The sequence below is a fragment of the Ursus maritimus genome, unplaced genomic scaffold (genome assembly GCF_017311325.1).
Source record: "Ursus maritimus isolate PB19 unplaced genomic scaffold, ASM1731132v1 scaffold_23, whole genome shotgun sequence".
In the NCBI taxonomy this organism is placed as follows: domain Eukaryota; kingdom Metazoa; phylum Chordata; class Mammalia; order Carnivora; family Ursidae; genus Ursus; species Ursus maritimus.
In genome coordinates, this window is record NW_024424786.1 from 19,715,966 (window position 1) to 19,734,907 (window position 18,942).

The following is an 18,942-nucleotide window of genomic DNA, read 5'->3' on the forward strand; positions in this document are numbered from 1 at the left end:
GTGGCAGGGAGGACATCATCCTCACAGGTCGGGGCTGGAAATATTAAAAGACTCCGTGTGTAGGGTGCTGAGCGCAAGACCTGGCACAGAGGAACCCCTCTGTACCTGGCGGCTGAGAGTTGGTATTGGTGGGTATGGTATTATGACGGGCCTTGGAAGAAACTCTAAGAGTGTCTCAAAACCCCATCAGCCTGTCTTGTGCTCAGAGCCCAAGACAGCTTTTCCATTGCTAGAACTGACCCCATCAGAGCATCTTTGCCCTGTTCCTGTAACAGACTATAAAATTACACCAGTCCTCAAAATGCACCTAAAATAAACGGTGTCTGCAGGATGGATGGGGAAGAGTGCCGTGAACAATCCAGGTTTGCTCACCATCCTCTTTCCAGTGCAGAGGGTCACACAACTTCCTTCTGCAAGAGGGCTGCTTGTGCACACAACCGCACGCGCGAGTACACGCACACACACCCATGCACAGCGCGTGCACACACACACACATTCATGCTCACACATCGCACCTTGGGCAAGTGGGCCTGTCCTCATTGCCCTGTGACTCTTCCCACACCACCTCCAGGAGGGACAAGAAGGGAACCTAGATTCCTGGAGGCTTACAGAGTGGAAGGAACTGCCACCTGGAGGTGGTGGTAGGCTCCGCCGCTGACCCACTGTGTCACCTTACGCTTCACTTCTCTGAGCCTAGGTTTCCTCATGTATAAAGAGCCCATTTTCACCCACTCCATGTCAGTTAATTCTGAAAACCAGGCCTGCATTAAACCCCAGATTTTCCAAACGCAACGCAACCCAATCAAATAAAGGGGAAACTATATATATTACCTCTGTTTAGATCTGGACTATCCAATACAGTAGCCAATAACCCATGTGGCTATTTAAACTAAAATATAATAATTAAAATGAAATAAAATTTAAAATTCATTTCCTCAGCTGTACTAGCCACATCTCAAGTCTCAATGGCCACATGTGGCTAATGGTTTCCATATTAAACAGCACAGATTAGAACACTTCTATCAGTGCAGAAAGTTCTATTAGACAACATAGACCTAGACCAACTACCCATTCACGGATAACAAACATAACAGAGGATAGGCAAATAGACAACCGTCCATGGATAAATATATTTATATATATTTTTGTTTCTTTATATGTAAGTAGGTATAGATACGTGTACTTAATTTACGGACTCGTGTCTATCTACCTATTTATTTATCTATTGTCATCCATTGGTTGGACATATATATCGTTATATATGTCATATATGATATCCTATATCATATATATATACATATGCATAATAGGAACAGGTGGATAAATGACAGGAGAGAGAGTAATAGCCAAGAATACAGTGTGGATGATGCTACAGACTGACTTGTGCCATCCCCCATCCCAAATCCATATGTCGAAGCCTTAATCCCCAATGTGCTGGTATGTGGAGATGGGGCGTCTGGGAGGTAATTAGGTTTAGATGAGGTCATGAGCTTGGGGTCCTCAAGATGGGATTCACATGCCTCTAAGAAGAGGAGGAGATGCCAGAGCTCTGTCTGCCATGTGAGGACACAGCAAGAATGAGCCAGCTGCGAGCCAGGAAGAAAGCTCTCATCAGGAACAGGAATTGGTCTGCACCTTGATCTTGGACTTCCCAGCCTGCAGAACCGGGAGAAGTAAATGTCTGCTGTTTAAGCCCCCAGGCTGTGAAATTTTGGTGTAGCCGCCCAAGCAGACCCATACAGGCAATAAATATTAATGAGTTCAGTCCAGCTTCTTTTATTCATGTGAACTGGAGTTTTCACCTTGAAACTGGTTCTGGAAAGAGATTCTCCACGCCCTCCACCCCACAGCCCCCCCATACCCCCCCTTGTCTCTGTGGGAGTAAAATGTGGCTCTCAGCAGCCAGCCACCTGCAGCCTCCCGGAAAGGTCCCGGCTGCACCTGTGTTTATTCTCGCCCTGAACGCTGGCAAAGGCAGCAATGTGTCCTCCTCCCTACAGGTTTCTAAACTGGATTTCCGCCTGATAAAGGTCAGCTCTGGATGTGAGAGGACTGGAAAAGGAAAAGGAAGGCGGTTCCATCAAACTTCTAAGTTCGGGCTGCCACCTAGTGGATCCCACCATGAGAGAAACACATTTGTATTCGTGACCAGAAACCTTGATGCCAAACGTGCCCGGCAAACCGTACCAAGCAAAGCGACGGTGCCAGGTCGTGAGCTGAGCGGTCTCACGCACATTATCTCAGTTACTTTGAAGCAACCCCAGGCAGGGGGAATTATTATGCACATTTTCCAGATGAGAAGAGGCTCAGAGAAATTAAGCACCTGCTTCATTGAAAGAGGCTTGGATGAATAAATGAATGAACGAATGAGGCAAATGAACGCCGGCTTAATTTACGGGCAGTGTTTCCAGAGTTATAGAATGTGCTGCATTCAAATAAGCTCTCAGATGACAGAAATTATCCTGGGCGAGTCTGTGAATGGATAGATAGGGTAGCTGATGCTTCCTCCTCCCTCGAGAGGAATCCTCCTTCCGCCCGCGCTGAATCACCCGCGGACTGTGACCTTCACCGCTCGGTCTCTCCTCTCCCCCAGCTGGTGACCTCGCTCCACGCCAGCCATTCCCCCCTCTCTCTCACTCTTCCCTGAGGAACTGGGATAGGAACCGGCTCACTGTGGGCGGCCCTGTGAACGTGGAGCCCGACGTGGCTCCTGGGAGTCACGGAGGAGTGAAGTGAGGAGGAAGGGCAGGGGGAGAGGCGGGAGGGCGGGGGGAGGAGTGTGGAGCGGGAGCTCAGAGGGCAGGAGGCCCGGGAGGGGGCTTGAGGCGTCCCGGCATGCAGCGGCTCCCCCCCCCCACCCCAGTGCGGCCGAGGGGGTTGCCGGCACAGGACCCTGCCTCCCCCTCCCTCCGCGACGTGGCCGGACGTGGACGCGGGTGGGGGTGGAGGCCAATCGCACCGCCTCTCCAAGGGCTGGAGGCCGGCGCGCAGCTGTCCTGCGCGGCACCCTCATTCCTTTCCTTCCAAAGGCCTGATGCCTCCTCTTTTTTTTTTTTTTTAACATTTTTCTTATGTTTGTTTCTGTTGCTTGTAACCAGAGAACTTCCTGTCAGCCCCTCTGGTTATTTAAGTAAGCTAGTTTGAGTGGCCCTCCGTTTCCCCGCAACCAGAAGAAACCCAGCCCGCGGGTACATTTCCCGGATTCCCCTCTAGTCCTGTTTCCCCCCGGCCACCCGCCGCACAAATACCTTCGGTGTGAGCTGTCGCCCCGGTGTGGACAGATGAAAGCGCTGGGTGGGGACCACAGCCCTCCCTTGGGGGCCCACCTGCAGAGAGGGCCAGCTCTTGGCTTTGCTGCAGGAGATGTGCTGCTGTCTGGGAGAAACGCGGTTGGCCCTCTCTAGAAACGACTCAGTCCTCCTCCCAAACTGCCCCCCAGCCGGGCTCACCTCCTTCTCACTTTGTAGGGCTGAGCCCTGGGGGCCCTGCAAACTCAAAGCTTCTGCCTCCTGCAGGCCAGGCCTCCTCCCAGCTCAGAGCCCACGGCCACCTCCATCCCTCCATTCCCTGCACCCACAGCCCAACAGGAAGACACTGTTCTAAATGCACCAGAAAATGATACTAATGATTCCCAACTGGGTCGGTTTCACACCTGTCACCTTATTTCTTGTCCCCCACCCAACCATCCTGTGAGAGCAGTGTCTCCATTTTACAGCTGAGGAAACAGGCTCAGAGAGGTTAGGTGACTTTCTCGAGGTCACATATCTGGTTGGAGATGGAATCAAGACACTGTTGAAAATGCCAGTGTCTTGCCAGTGAGGCACCCTGTGGTGTTCACCTCCAGGGAAAGCTGTAGGGCTATGACTGGATCTCTCTTCTCTTCTGAGAAACCAGGTTCCTGCAGGCGCTGGATCCTGTCTGATTCCTTTGGCCATAGAGGGGGCACAGATTACTTGCATAAAGTAGAAGGAGGTTTTCCCATTTCTCTTGAATTTTCTGTTTCTCTCAGGACTAAGAGATCTGTGGTGAAGGGGATGTGATATAAACAGTTTCATGTTTAATCGAGTTTCATGTTCCATCTTGCTCAGTTACCACTGGAGAGGAGGGACTTCCGTCCCCCACCTGCAGGCTGTCACCTCTGTACTCCCTTATACCTTAATTACCCGGAAGTAGAAGTTGCTAATCTGGCCAGAGTCCAGAACATTCCTTGGGCCCCATATTACCAGTGGGCAGGCTTACTACATCTTAAAAGTCAGTACGCATGTGCTCCATGAAAGCCTATTTATTTCAAGGTAAAGCCTGCCTTTGGGGGCAGGCCCGATCGAGTTCTTTCCTGCCTCCTCATGGTCTACAGCAGAGGGGGCAAATAGGGCCAGAGGAAGAAACGGGCCTCATTTGTACCTTCAGCCCAACTTCAAACGCTCCAAAGCAGCTTTCTCTTTTGCTCCGTTACTAATAAAGTGGCATTTTTGTTTCTCGTTTATCTGGTGGTGTGCTAGTAAACGTTTACCAACCAACTTTTTGCAGGCGTGGAGGTGGGCAGGACCAAACGGGATTTGTACATTCGCCAATTTCCATGGTGTAAACAGTCTCACGATGGCCAATATCAAATACCAACGTGACAGTCTTAGGAAGTAATGCCCGTTAGTACACCATTATATAGTATTCCCACCAGCTACAAAGGTGCCATCGACATCACCTCAAGATCACCCGTAATTGTAAAATGTAGCAAAACAGGAAGTGATGGATTTTGAGTATTTCTTAACTTAGTTGTAAATATAGTTTAATTGTGAGTTGTTACAGTTTGATTTTTAATAATGGCTGTATTTAACCACCAGGTGACAAAATTCCTGAGTTCTAGCAGTTGGCGCTCACGGGCTGTTCCAGCCGCTCCGGCACACCGTGCTTTCAGCTACTGTTCTTTGCTTACGCTCTTCTCTCAGTCAAGACTCCTATCATTTTCATCTGTCAACATGCTTTTCTTCGGCAAACAGCCTCTTCCATTCCATTTTGGTCTGGAGGAGCCTCTCTTCCCTCATTTATAAAACACGCCAAGAGCAGGGCCTAGTCCACAAGGTGATGGTGAGGATTAAATGAGATCGTTTCTATCAGTTGTCTCCCTCTGCGCCTGGCGCCGGGTGCACAATCTTGGGCGCATGGGGGCTTGGGGGGGGGGGTCGGGGGTTAGCAGGAGGCCGGAGCTATGGGGACTGGGGAGAGAATGGGAAACAGGCCCCCATTGGGTATACTGCCCCTGGTTTTCCCCACCCTCTCATTAAAATTCTCCAGCCCCTCTCACTTGGCCTTGCCAGCCTGAGGTTTTTCAGGGTGAACAAGGGAGCTTCTCCACTAGCAACCAGCCTGGGCACTAGGAATCTGCCTTCTTCCTGGGAAGGGGAGACGGGCCTGGAATCCCTGCCCAGGGTGAGAGAACGCCTATGGGTAGAGCAGAGGCTACGAACTCCACGGGACTGTCGAACCTTTATTTTATTTGGTCCAAATTGTGTTCTGGAAATATCTGAAACCATTGCTAGGATTTAGAAACCAGGAGCTTTCGCCTGCCAGCGTGCTCCACTCCTGGCTGGGCAACAAGCAGCTAGAAGTGTCAGGGTCAGCTGCCTGGCGGGCTGGCATCGGGCTACAGCTGGCCAGTCTCCACCTGGCTCCCCGAGGCATGCGCATTTGCGGGTCGCTGCACAAACTCTGGGGCATGGGTATGCAACTTCCCGGGGCTCCTGGCACCCATTTCCCCATCTCCCAGCATCTGCACGTTCACACCGCAGACGAACCTCCTGTGATGGCGGAGGAACCGTCTCTGCTCCCACGTAACGCCGATCGCTCCACTGTAAAGTAGGTCCCACCTCTCTTGTCCACTCGAGGACACCAACGAGCCATGCCTCATCGACATCATCCCTTTTTCTCCCTCTGCCCGACCACACACAAGCATTTCTCCCTTGATAAAGACCTCTCAACCCCGTCTGCCCTGCGGGTTGCTGCTCTAGTTCTCTGCTCTGTTTGGCAGCTAAACGCCTCTAAAGAGTCCTCCACCCATGGTCTCCAGTTCACCGCCACCCCACTCTCTCTTAAAACGACTCTAGTCAGGCGTTAAACCCCTCACACGCAACCAAGACTACTCTTGACAAGATCACCCCCGAGTGCAGGAGCGCATCCCAGGCTCGCGGTGCAGGGCCTACCGGTGCTATTGGTCAGAGCTGACCACGCCCCCCCAAACTCCTCCTCCACTTGGATTCTAAGCCGCCTGAGTCACGGGTCACTCCTTTCCGTTCTTTTTTGCAGGAAACGCAAACGTCACAAATTCTTCGGCTATGATCTACAGTGGCTAGTGAGGGCATAGTGAGGGCACAGGAAAATCCAGATGCCCAGCAACAAAATGTTACACTCGATTGAAGACCTGTTTCCTAAAATACTTTCTCCTGTATTTGTGGCCTTGTGTTGCTGAGCTCTTGCTCCGTCTTGCCAGAGAGACAGCACCTGGCGGCAGGGTTGGTGGCAGTGGAGGGGACCCCACAGGCCATAGGCACCTCCGACCCAGCACGCGGGAAAGGGCGGCCGGTCCTGGGCCGTGCTAAGCAGTACCACCGCTTCTCACTCAGCTGGAGTATTAATTATGACGGCCTGCTACCTGCTTTCCCGCCTTCCTTCCTTCGTCTAGTCTCAACTTAGAAGCACAGGTCAGATACTATCACTCGGCTGAAAACCCTGTAACCACTCCATACTCTGCTCAGAGTAAAACCCAGAGTCCCCCCGGGGAAGGACCCTCTGCACTCACCCCTGCCATGCTCCCCTCACTCCTCCTGCTCCAGCCATCTGGGCTCTTGCTGGCCCTCAAACATTCCAGGATGCTCCCACCTTCAGCCTTTGCACTGGCCCCCCTGTGCCTGGAAGTTCCCCAAGGTGCCACATGGCTATCACCCTCAACTTCCTCCACACCTTGTTTACACGTTACCTCTTCCAGGAACCTTCTTTGAAATGCCACCCTGCTTTCCTCTGACCCCCCTGACCAACCCTGCCCTACTGTTTTTGTTTTCCCCTTAGCAGGTCATCTATGATACTGTATTAGGATGCACTTACTTACAGGATTTATTGTCTGGGTCTCCCCCACTCCCAATCCTGAGTCTGGGAGGACACATAACCAGCCCTTGGTATTTCTTGAATACGTGATTTTCTAGGAAGGACCATAGCTTTGATCAGATTATCAAAGAGTTTTTTGGCCCAAAAACTATTAAACAAAACACTTCCCAGGGCTAAAGCTGTTTGAAAACGAACCATTTGTTCCAGTCCTCAAAGAACCTTTCTGAGCAGGGACACAGCAACCAAATAGATATTGTCCTTGGATTTTCCCAATTCCCTCCACTTGGCAGTATTGGGCGTCCCCTCCTGTGGTCTCAGGAGACCCTGGATGCCAGCTGGGCAGCAGCTTCCAAACCCTGTGAGAGAGCTCCCCCAGCAGCAGCACAGAGAGGAGACAGACCATGAGATTTACCCCACAAGTGGGCACTGTATGTGGAGTACATGCTGGGAGCAATGAGAACAGCAGTAAATACAGAACAGAAAATAACGATCTTTGAAATGACAACAAACGGGACACATTATCTAAGCACTAACACGGAAGGAGGCGGCTGCCCAGGCGCTGGCGGGCAGCTCCTCAGGAGAGAGAGGCCGACTTCTTTCCAGGCTGCCTTGTCTTCAGTCCTTGTAACTTTTCATCTTTCAGTGCCTTCAGGAATTTGTCTGCAGGAGAGCAAAACAAACACAGCTGTAGTGAAGATAAGGGCTTTTCTAACACTTGCAAAGTAAGCTTCTGGGAGGCAATTGTGTGTTCCCTGCATGAACCCAAAACCCAACCTGGTTAGGAGAAAAAACCCTAAAAGCCAAAACCTGTTTACGTGGAGAATATGCAGTAAAGAAATCCAGGACTTAGAAAAGCCTGTCGTCTAGGGATTCTTTCCATGGCTGTGGGGAAAAGGACCTTACAGGGTGTCTGATGAGTTGGGGACCATTCTCACAGCCACATTAACCTAAACATTTAGGTTATTTCATATTCCCCTTCCCTGTGTGGCAGGGGAGCTGATTTAACCTGTTGTTTTTGTTTTGCTTTGTTTTACAATAGTGGGGATGGTCTTTCTAGAACAATGTGCCCTCCTCCACCGGTACACTGCAAGCCTTAGAACAGGTGATGGGAAGACAAAGTCTGCAGAACAGCCAATGGCTACTGAATATTCTACAGTGTGATAGGTCCTTATGGGAGTAGAGTCAGATTTAACTTCACCCTCCAATGGGAAAGATCAGTTTAGCTTGCATGCTAGAGGAATCCTGCCCACAACAGCACACCTGGTCCAGATTCCTAAGACTCTAAACCTAAGATCAGAGGGCAGAGTTCAGGACTCTGAGAGGGCTACTAGGACCAAGGCCAGGGTTCACAGGGAGGTTTCCTTCCAGCAGTGAGAAGTGGAGGGCTCCAAAGGCCCTCAGTGAACTGAACTGTCTTTGGGCTTCCTGAGTCTTACACAATTCCCGCCTACCTACAGACCTACAGACTCCAACTGACGTTTGCTTCCCCTTCCTCCCATTCAGGACCGCAGTTGAAGAGAAACACTAAAGCTCAGGTCTGTAGAGGTAGGGGTCGTGTGTGGTGGGTGATAGTAATATTACTACCACAGGGGTGGGGGTGGGGGTGTCACGGTGTCGGAAGTTTAAAGTGCAGATTTGGGGCTGGGGTGGATGAAGTTCTAGGTTTGGAGGCTCAGAGTCCAGATTACCGGGCTCAGGATGGAGGGAGGGTGGAGTTTGGGCCAAAAGTGTTCATGAAATCCTGACTGTGGAAGGCGTCGTTTGAAATCCAGAATGGGGGAGTCGGGGGTGCTGGGAGGTGTGACTGGGTGCTGGAGGGGTTGATCTGGGGTGTAGGATTCCTGGGGGCTGGATTTTGAACCCCAGGCCACACTGCGGGGGACGGGATTAGGAAGGCATGGAGCCAAGGAAGGAGCCAAGGAGCGAGCCAAGGCGGGCTAAGGGGGGACTCGGGCAAGTCACGCACAGCGCTGGGAGTCGAAGCCATCCCCAGTGATGGTGAGCAGCTCCAGCTCCTTAATCCGGATCTCCAGCTCGCATAACTCCTCGGGGTGGGAGCCGGAGGCGAGCCGGGGGGTCGTGGGGCCGGGGGCCAGGGGCGAGGCAGCCACTTCGGGCCCCGGCGGTGGCGAGTAGAAGAAGCGCAGAGGCTCGTAGGGGATGGAGGCCAGGCCGGAGGGCCAGGGCGGGGGCCAGGGGCGCTCGCTGGGAGGCCCCAGGCCGGGTGGCGGCGGCGGGGGCGCCGGAACCTGGGGCTCCTGGGGCAGGGGCCGCCCCGCCACCGCCCCGCCCGCCGCCGCCCCGCCCGCCTTCAGCGGCACGAAGAGCTTCTTCCAGATGTTGAAGTCGCTGAGCGGGGACGAGGAGATGCCGCGGTCATAGAGGGAAGGGAAGTAGAGGGGCGGGGCCGGCCGCTGGCTCATGGTGGGGCTCTGGCTGCCGCGCCGCCCCTTCGGCATCTTTTGAATGGGAGGCTGCGTGGGAGGATCCCCGCGCCGGGAGACGCGCGCCTCAGCCCAGAGTCTCCGGGATTCTGAGGTTCCACAGGCCACGCCCCGAAGGAGCGCGGTCCCGCCCCTTCGGCCAGCCCCGCCCGGAACCGGCGGTATTCTATGGTCCCCCCGGCCACGCCCCAGAACGTGCCCCGCCCATTGACGTCAGGCAGTGTCCCCGCAGTGGGAGAGGCTGGGGGAGCGGCAGGGACGGGAAGTGTCGCAGGCGCGCCCTCGTCCTCCCTGTCGGCACTCATGGTTTTCCGCGACGCCCGGCGATCGCCTTACATCCACTGTCCTCCAGCCTCCGATCCGGTCCCACCCCTCGACTCTTCCCACCGCCCCTACATTTCCTCTAACCTCGCTCCGCCGCTGTTGCGCCCCTGGCCCCAAGCTTCCATCTCACATCTCCCATCCCAGAAGAACCTCAGACAAAAACAGGAAGCAGGGAGCTGGCCAGAACTGCAAGAATACATTTTTCAGTCTTCCTCTCCTTTCACAGGGAGAAAAATATTTCCTAGACACCTGCCCCCTGCCACAGCCAACTTCCCTTAGCACCTCTCGCCGCAAAGTATCTGGGGGAAATGAGTTTTCATTCTCTACAACGGGAGGCAAAGGAGAAGAGGGTTGATTAGGATCGGCTGTTAGAGCCAACCCATGTTTCTGCCAAATTTCCCAGTGTTGTGGAAGAGTCTGGAGAACGGGACCCTGGTATGGATTTGTAATAGATCTGAAGTAGAAGTCTTCAATGACATGCAGTTTACTTTAGTTCATTTCCAGACACATTATTAGGCGCTAACAGGAAAACAAGCCACTATAAAGAAATCCTGCTGAACCCACCTGGAAGAGCTCACCCATTCTTTAAGAGGGACCTATACATACTGCCCCAGGGGCTTGTCCAGCTCATTTTAAATGAGTAGCCTGTATTAGCCACAGACTGAGGGGGAGTAAATTTCCTTGAAGGCCTCTCCCCCAGTGACTGTTGGTGTGAAAGGACAAAGGTGGGTAGGGGCCAGTTTAGGCTGTTGGCCAGCCAAGATCCAAGTCAGTACCAGCTCCATTGGCAAATGCTACATATATGTATATACATATGCTTCATATAGGGGTCTGTGTGTGTGTACATGTATGTATATGTGTGTGTATAGATGTTAGGCATGAGCTGGACAGTTAGGTAGTCAGGACCAGGGTCCCCACAAGAAAATATGGAGCCAGGATAGCTAAAATGAAACAGCACTAACGTCCTGTTTTGAAGCTCAGAAAGGACCACACTAACATTTTGCTTTGCAGCCTTTAAGGAAATGACTTCTGCAAAACGTCCTACAATAAGACAATCAACCACAAAGCACTTGTCAATATCACAGGCAAGAGATAGTTAAGACATAAGCCCCCAGATGTCAGCAAAAAAAGATCATCAGCACAGAGACATTAACCTAATAGGTAGGCAGATACATGACCAAAGCCCTGATTGGCATGACTCAGCACACTCTGATTACTTAAGATAGCTCCACAAAAGAGCTCATAGGAACCCCTAAACTGGGGCACCTGGGTGGCTCAGTCAGTTAAGCATCTGCCTTCTGCTCAGGTCACGACCCCGGGGTCCTGGGATCGAGCCCCGCATCCGGCTCCCTGCTCAGCGAGAAGTCTGTTCCTCCCTTTCCCTCTGCCAGCTGCTTCCCCTGCTTATACTCCTTCTGTGTCAAATAAATAAATAAAATCTTAAAAATAAAATAAAATAAAATAAATGTTGTGTGTTTGGGGAATTGAAGGGGACCAGAATACAGCACATCAAAATATGCCACTTTGGGATAAGGATTATTATAAGCTGATGGCAACTGAGAAATGGCAGATACAGGAGAAGTTCTGTCCTCTCCCTTTCTGCCTAAAAGCATGGTATAAATTTCCCTTTGTGAAGGTATCCTTCTCCCCTCTCCCATGCCAGGAAGAAGAGATGATAGTTCTCACTGGAGATGGCACTGACTTGCCTCTGCTTAAACAAATCTTACTACACGACCCTTATCTTCAGTGAGTTTCCCCCATGTATCTACCTTCCCACAATTTATGATTTCTAGAAGCCCAACCCCCTTTTTCTTTGTCTTGTCCCTTGTCCACAATTTATCACCCTTCGTTAAAAAGGCTTATAAGCTTTCAAGCCTAAATGCTTCTTTAGGTTTTCATATCTTTTCTGTGAGGCCCCATGTGCAGGGATAATAAATCTTTTTTACTGTTAATCTGTCTTTTGTCAGTTTAATTCACATGACCCAGCTACTGAACCTAAGAGAGTAGAGGAAAAGATTTTTTCCCACCTCTACAAAACCACAGAAGTGGTAAGAACCAGAGTTTTGGACCCAGACCTGAGGCCAACCCCCGGATCTACTATGTACTCAGCTGTGTGGATAAACCTTTCTGAACCTTGTTTTTTTAAATCTATATAATGGGAATAGCAACGGTACTTCCTCACGAAATTGGCAAGATCAAATGAGACCATCTAAGTACCTGGCCATAGAACACGCTCCGTCATGTTAACTCTTATTATTATATATTGAAGAGCCTTAGAAGCGAAAGAGATTTTACATTATGTTTTTTAAATGATGTAATCTAATCACATTTTTATTCATATATATCCATTCAAAGGGAAAAAGCTTACAGACCTTTTGCCTTCACTTCAAGGTAATCTGAATAGATGTTTATACCGGGGCGGCTTAATTATAAGATAATCGTGATGTTAGGAGTGTAGATTAAAAGAAAGGTAGTTTCCTCTAACAACCACACAACTACGACAAACACGCCCTGAGGTGAATCCCAGGGAGGCGAAGTCCATATGGCTACTAACAAACCACAGTGGCTAAGGCAAAACGCTCCAAATTCGTTCTGTAGACAGTGTCTGGTCAAGTCAAGCCGGCGATGAAGAGACAGAGAGGCTCATGTCCATTTTAAACAGAAACTTCCCTCCTGGGCTCGAAAGCTCTTACAGCACTTGCTTTGCTACTCAAATTCCCCATGAAGTGCCATCCTCTTGGGGCTGGAGGGATTCAATTTCTGACACCCAAGCTCGGCGCCGGCACTTGGAACCAACCAAGAGAGACGTTCACCCAGGTCCCCCTTTGCAGATAAAGGTCTGTTGGAGGACGTGGCTTTAGGTCTGGAAACCAGGTGGGTTTGCCAGGACCGCACCCCTGAGCTGAGCTCACCTACCCAGCGCCACGCCCGGCGGGAACACCACAGGCCGCATCCGCAGGGGAAGGGCCTTTACTGGCACAGAGGAGAGCGGGCCAAAGACAGGCCTGGTCCTTTCTCCAGACTTCTCTACCAGGGAAGGTGTTCTCCCGTCTCAGGAGAAGGGCCGCAGGAGTGTCACCCTTAAGACACGTGACACAGTGGGGTGGGGGTTCCTCCCAACACTCTGACTTAAACTCTCTCACCTAGGCCGTCGCACTGCGGTTGGGGTCTATGATTTCCCCTCGCCCACGCCCTGTTCAGCCAGGAGCTCCCGGGAGTACGGGCTTGCTGGTCCCCTCGTCCTAGCCTGCTGGAGGTAAGAAGGCTTCTTCTGGGTTTGCTCCCCTGCGAGTCCCGCTGCCCTTCAGCACCTTAGCTCTGTGTCTAGGCACGCCGCCGGCGGTCACATCCTATCCGGGTTCCCAGCCTCATTAGGGGCACATCTCCATTTGCCATGCCTGCCTTGGCTCGCAGGTGGCTTTTAGGGACGTGTAGTGCCTGTGGCTTGGAATACAGCAGGGTTGTTATGGAGTACATGTTTGTGTCCCCCCAATTCCTATTTTGGTATCCTACCCCCCAGAGGAAGGTGTCAGGAGGTGGGGTCCTTGGGAGGTGATGAGCTTATGAGGATGGAGGCGCCACGAATGGGATTAGTGCCCTTAGAAAAGAGACCCCAGGGATCTCCTTTGCCCCGTCCGCCACGTGAGGACACAGGAAGAAGATGGGTGTCTGTGAACCAGGCAGTGAGTTGTCATCAGACACTCTAGAATATGCTAGAGACTTGATCTTAACACTTTCCACCCTCCAGACCTGTGAGAAACAAGGTTGCTCAAGTCCCCCAGGCTACGGTATTTCGTTATCGGAGCCTGAACGGATGTTTGAACCCAGGACTCTGGAAGTTGGTGAAAATCATGTCAGCTCTCTGAACTTCAGTTCTCTGGTTGATAAAATGAAGACAATCTCTATGCCCCAGGATTGGTGTAGTTGATGAAAATATGTATGAGCATGTGTCCCCTACCTGGGACACACAGTGGGCGCTCAATAGAGAGCGGCTATGATTATACAGTCATAGGTGGATTCCTTAGTTCTCCACTAGGCCCTGGTAAACTGGTGAGGAAAATGGAGTGGGGAAGGGAGGATGTCACTTCTAGAAAACCAAACCCACTCTGGATAATTTAGCAAGGCCTAAACCCTGGAAACCGCTTCCTGGCTGTCCTGCTGAGGACAGTAACAGCAAACTGACGGAGAGAGGCTACTGCATGCCACTCACTTGTCTGAACTCCACTGATCTTCCTAACGACCCAATCAATAGGTGTCATTATCCCCATTTTCCAGATGAGAAACTGAGGCATGTAAGGTTAAGCACCTTGCCTGAGGTCCCATGGCTGGTTAGCATCAGAGCTGGCATTCCGAACAGGGGGGCGGGCCCCACTGCCGCCGCCTCCAGCCTCCCACGCACCCCCAGCCCTCAGGGCGGCCCACAGCCGGTCGTCTGGCCCCCTGTCCTCTTCCTGGCAGGGGCCTGGCTCCACTGGGAAGTTGTCCGTGCCACAATTCAAGCGCCCAGCTATTCTGGGAACAGCCTTTCCTTTATTACTCATCTGAATTAACCATTGTGTTGGTCTCGACCTGGGGGCCCAGGCATGCCCACTTGCCTTCACAACGCCCACTATTTATAAAAGTTTCTAGAAAATACAGTTCAGCCCTTATTCTTTTTCCCTGGGTCGATGTGTTCCTCTGTACTTTGCAGGGTAAGCAAATCGTTTAATAAACTGGAGTCTGAGAGGCGTTTTAGTGGAATGGAACGTGCAGGGGCTCGGAAGGCCAACCAGCTTCAGCTAGCTGTGCGACCGTGGGTCACATAATTGCGGCTAACACTTATTGACCACTTACTATTACACGTTCTCATGTTATCCTGACAGCAACACTTAGAGGGTAGGTCTGTCAGAATTTTCTGAGCACAAGCAGCGGAAGTTGACGCTGAGAATTTACACGGACTGCGAGACAGCTCATGGATGTGAAAGCTTGCGAATTAGGTGTAGGAAGAGCAAAAAGCAGGACAACGTCAGGATCCAGGTAGCTGGGAGGAATCATTAGCCTGTTCAGTGGGGCCACTGGGGGTGAAGGGCGGGTGGGGAACAGAGGCTGGGAGGCTGAAAGTCAAACCCAGTCATTAGGATAGGTACCATGGTTACAGCTGGTGATGACACAGAGGCTCAGGGTGGGGACGTCGTAAGCTCAAAGCCTCCCAGCTAGTCAGTCTCAGAGGCACGGAAACGGACCCTGGATGACTGTGCTGCAACTGGACTGTATTTACACAAAGGACTGTCACAGTGGGATTTTATCATAAACCCGCCTCTTAAAAAAGGGTCAAAGCTACACCATTTACCTTATATACATGTTATTTCCATCCCAAGCAGTTCTTTTAACTGCTTCCCATAGCTCAGGTGGTTTAGTTAGCAACGGTCAGTTAACCCTTTTCACTAGTAGATGTCTGGGTGAGGGATATTTGGCTGCAAAGGACAGAAACTTTCTCAAACTAATTCAAGCACCCAAAAAGGACAGAGGGAGCTATGGTGTGCAGAGACCTGACTTTGGGTACAGACAGTAAATACTATTCATAGTTACTGAGGAAAATTCAGTAAGCTCGTACGCAGAGTGCTTGGAATAATGCCCAGCACATGGTAAGCCTTCAAGTGGGGACCACGACCCTCCAGGGCTAAGCACTTAGTGCCAGGTCCCATTTTGTCTACGGCAGTAGAGTATATGAACTGTAACACCAAGTTCCAGCTCTGGCCGTAACACCACGTCTCACCAACACACGAGAGCTGTTTACTTTGCCGTGAGGCCACCCCATCTTATCAGCACCGACATTATAGGTTGCCTGACTTATATCTAAAACCCACAGCCAGATTGGGTGGTGTTAGTTGAGCCAGCATGAGTAAGACCTGTATATGGCCTCGGCATAGTGGGGGCGGCTAACTTGCATAGAGCCGATGATGGGGAGGATGGGGACAGCAGCCCCTCGGGGAAGCTGATTGCAGAAATGAAGGTCCTCGCTCCACGATATAGGAATTGTGTCTCCCAGTTCTGTGCACCTGCCCCGTGCAGGGTCTGTGCTGTCCCTGCACCCCCTGCCCCTGCCCCACGTCTCCCAGAGGCTATGAACCTACATGGCTGCTGGGGAAAAGGACAGCAGCCTTACCTACAATGGAGCCTTGTAGGCACCCACCTAGAAGTACTGTGGTCATCTCCCTTACTCCAAAATAATGTGTGTATAAATAGGAAGCTTGAGCTTAAACAAAAATCTTACGGTGAACAAACCTGTAACAAGCAATACGAAAAGATCATCTCTGGTCAATTTCTACTTACGCCAAGGCCAGTGGAGAGAAGCAACAACGCGGCTCACGGGAGGTTCTCAGATCGCTTTCGTTTAACTGCCCTGGACTCCGTGTAACCTGCGTTTTATTCCTACCTGCCAGACACTTTACAAATGCACCTTACAAATGTGAGATCACAAGCCTCACAGCAATTCTTTGGGCTAGGGGCAGGAAGCCAGAGTTCAGAGAGGGTCTCAAAACTTGTCTAGAGACATAGCCAATTCGTGGCGGAGACAGGATCAGAACCCGGGCCTCCAACCACAAAATCCACCCACTCAACTGCCACTATCTGGAAACAAAATAATTACTAGAGGCAGTGGGCCTTGGAAACAGACTGTGGCGAACACAATATTTTGGAAGTATATCACGTTTCCAGGCCTATCTGGGTCCTATAAAACACCCCGTTGGCTAACGTAACTGTTCAGTGAAAAACAACTGTACTTCATGTTTTTGTTTCTAAGAAGAGGCAGGAATCAATCGCTTCAAAGCAAAAAAAGCACCCGGCTCTCCTTCCAGGCTTTTCCCCAAAGTCACGCTGGTGGTCGGTGTCCTAAAGGCCATGTGCGAAGGGTGCAGGGCAGTGGGGTGGCTGACTTAGGGAGCTGAGCATGAACCCCAGACTTGCCAATGTGTTACCTGGGTGACGGGAAGCAATTCACCTAATTCGTCCAAATGTAGTTTCCTCTTAAGCAAAGTGAGAGGATGCAGCACTGATGGAAATACATGTAAAACACGGAGCAGAGAACCCCATACCATCAAGTTCCCCTCGTCAGAGGGGATGTCGGGTCCGTACTACTTCCGGTCAGCTCTGTGCCTTCCCAGCACACCGCGAATCTCTTAGAAATGTTAGCATCAGTTCAGATCTGTTTGCAAGCAAACAGACCCAACATGAGCTAGCGGACTTTGACTGCCAATGAGGGAATAAACAATGTGCAAGATGAATCATCTGGTCCCAAGCAGGATTCAGACATATAAAGCAAGGTTCATGCCCTCAGGAAGCTCAAAGTCCAAAACGTGGGCTAGACAGGCTCTTATCAGGACACACACTACATGTTAAGTTGTGGAGCCCACTACATGGACACAGGGGAAATATACCCATACCTTGAGGCTCAGTACCTTCAAGACTAAGTTGGATGAAGGGTTAGCATCCTTGGGACACACTAGGCGTTCTGCTTACTACCCAGAGTGTTTCTTGCATCCATACCTCAATGCCCAAGAGAGAAGATCCGATGGGGTTATCACCACCCAATGCTAAACCCAATATGAAAGTTCCTGTAAAGCCATACAAAGGCTATTGACTCTCCACTCCCCTGGTTTTTGCAGGACTGCCTTTGGGTCAGGACACCCAATGCTCAATCCATGGCATGAGTCACAGTAACTTTCTGCAGAACGAAACCTCAAAGCTTAAGGCCAAACTTGACCCTGGCTGATTTCAACTCCCTGGAGCCCTCTCCCCATCTCTCCACGTGGCAACACTCAGATTCTGCTTTAGAGAATTATCCCTTTCTTTGTGCGCTCTGGCCCCAATGTGGGCACATGACCCAAGACAGCAGTCAGGTAGTCACACCCTGGAATCCGAATGTTGAGAGAACATTCTGGAATTGCCCAAATCCTGGCTTTTTGTAGTCTAATTGGAGTCTCCCTCAAAAGTTCCCCCAGATTTTCTGCATAAGTGAGTCAAAACTGGTTGTTTCCTAAAGGCCTATATGAACAGAGCTACTCTGCTCAGCCAGCGGCTGTGGGCACGGTCAGTACTTCCTTGGGCAGAAAAAGGCCTACTGAGGAGAGTTACACGTGGTATTTTGTCTTGGACAAGAGAATGGACGGCGATGTGAGGGAAGACACTGAGCCAATGAGGAACCCAGGGCACCAAAAGGCAATGCTAGTCTTTGACGAGGAAGCCGCAATATGTCTCTGTTCGAGCAATGGCATCAGTAGGAGAGCTGACACCGCGCAGGCTCTCTTCTTCCTCCCAACAGGGTGGACGGAGAAGGGGGTGCTGATTAAAATACACTCCCCCTGAGAAGGGGAAGGGGGAGTGTGAGACTTCCCTTCCATGTTCAAGTGAAAATAAATCATGTACCCTGCAGCCCCTTCCCCTTGGCTTGCTTCTGGCTTGGGCAAAGGGCAACACAGGTGAAAGTGGAGTCATTCAGTATCACCTCCTGTCTTCTCTTTCCTTCCCCATTCTCTACCCCACTCCTGCTCCCACGCTTCGAGGCGTGCGGCTGGGACATGCACTGAGTGCTGCACTTTATTTGGGTAGGGAGGCATGTCGAATGAGCCAGGAGGCCTAGAGCTGGAGCCTAGTCCAGCTGGTACACCACCACCTCCCCTTTCAGCTCCCAAAGGAGATGTCCAGACACAGACTTTATGATGATTATATATTTTTTCAATGCCAGTGCTGCTCAGCCGTCAGTATAACTTCAGTTTTCATGAAATAAACAGTGACTATATAAAATTTAAAAAAAAAAGAACTGGGCCAATAACCACAACTCATGCACTTGATTACATTTGATTTTTGGAAAGGCATCAGTCATTCCAGTTTGTCCCACAGATTATATGATCAAGGGGTTTAAAAAAATGTTAATCATGAAATCCCACCTTCATCTGCAAGAAGTCAAGCTATGCTGTAAAGACAGTCAAGATGATAAGAAAACAAGTGTCCTTATGTCTACTGGATCTTGAGAATTATTCAGCAACACCCACAAGAAAAACGCAAAACTCTGCCCTCCTAAAAAGGTATATCACTTTTTAGGAAA

The 18,942-nt window shown here is 50.9% G+C and overlaps 1 protein-coding gene across 1 annotated transcript; it reads right to left on the reverse strand.

Annotated features, from left to right (window-relative positions):
- Positions 1 to 7,494: 7,494 nt before the first annotated feature.
- CUNH11orf91 (chromosome unknown C11orf91 homolog) lies at positions 7,495 to 9,588 on the reverse strand. Its single transcript, XM_040638931.1, has 2 exons — positions 9,059 to 9,588; positions 7,495 to 7,752 (listed from the first exon to the last, which is right to left on the reverse strand). Exons 1-2 carry the CDS (start codon positions 9,549 to 9,551, stop codon positions 7,667 to 7,669), a joined length of 579 nt encoding a protein of 192 aa, XP_040494865.1. The 5' UTR covers positions 9,552 to 9,588; the 3' UTR covers positions 7,495 to 7,666.
- Between the last annotated feature and the right edge of the window lie 9,354 nt (positions 9,589 to 18,942).

Coding starts and splice junctions, on each gene's coding strand:
- CUNH11orf91 (XM_040638931.1), bottom strand. CDS start 9,551: ATGCCGAAGGGGCGGCGCGGCAGCCAGAGCCCCACCATGAGCCAGCGG. Junction 7,753..9,058: donor TGGCTTCGACTCCCAGCGCT/GTGCGTGACTTG, acceptor GCTCTCCTGCAG/ACAAATTCCTGAAGGCACTG.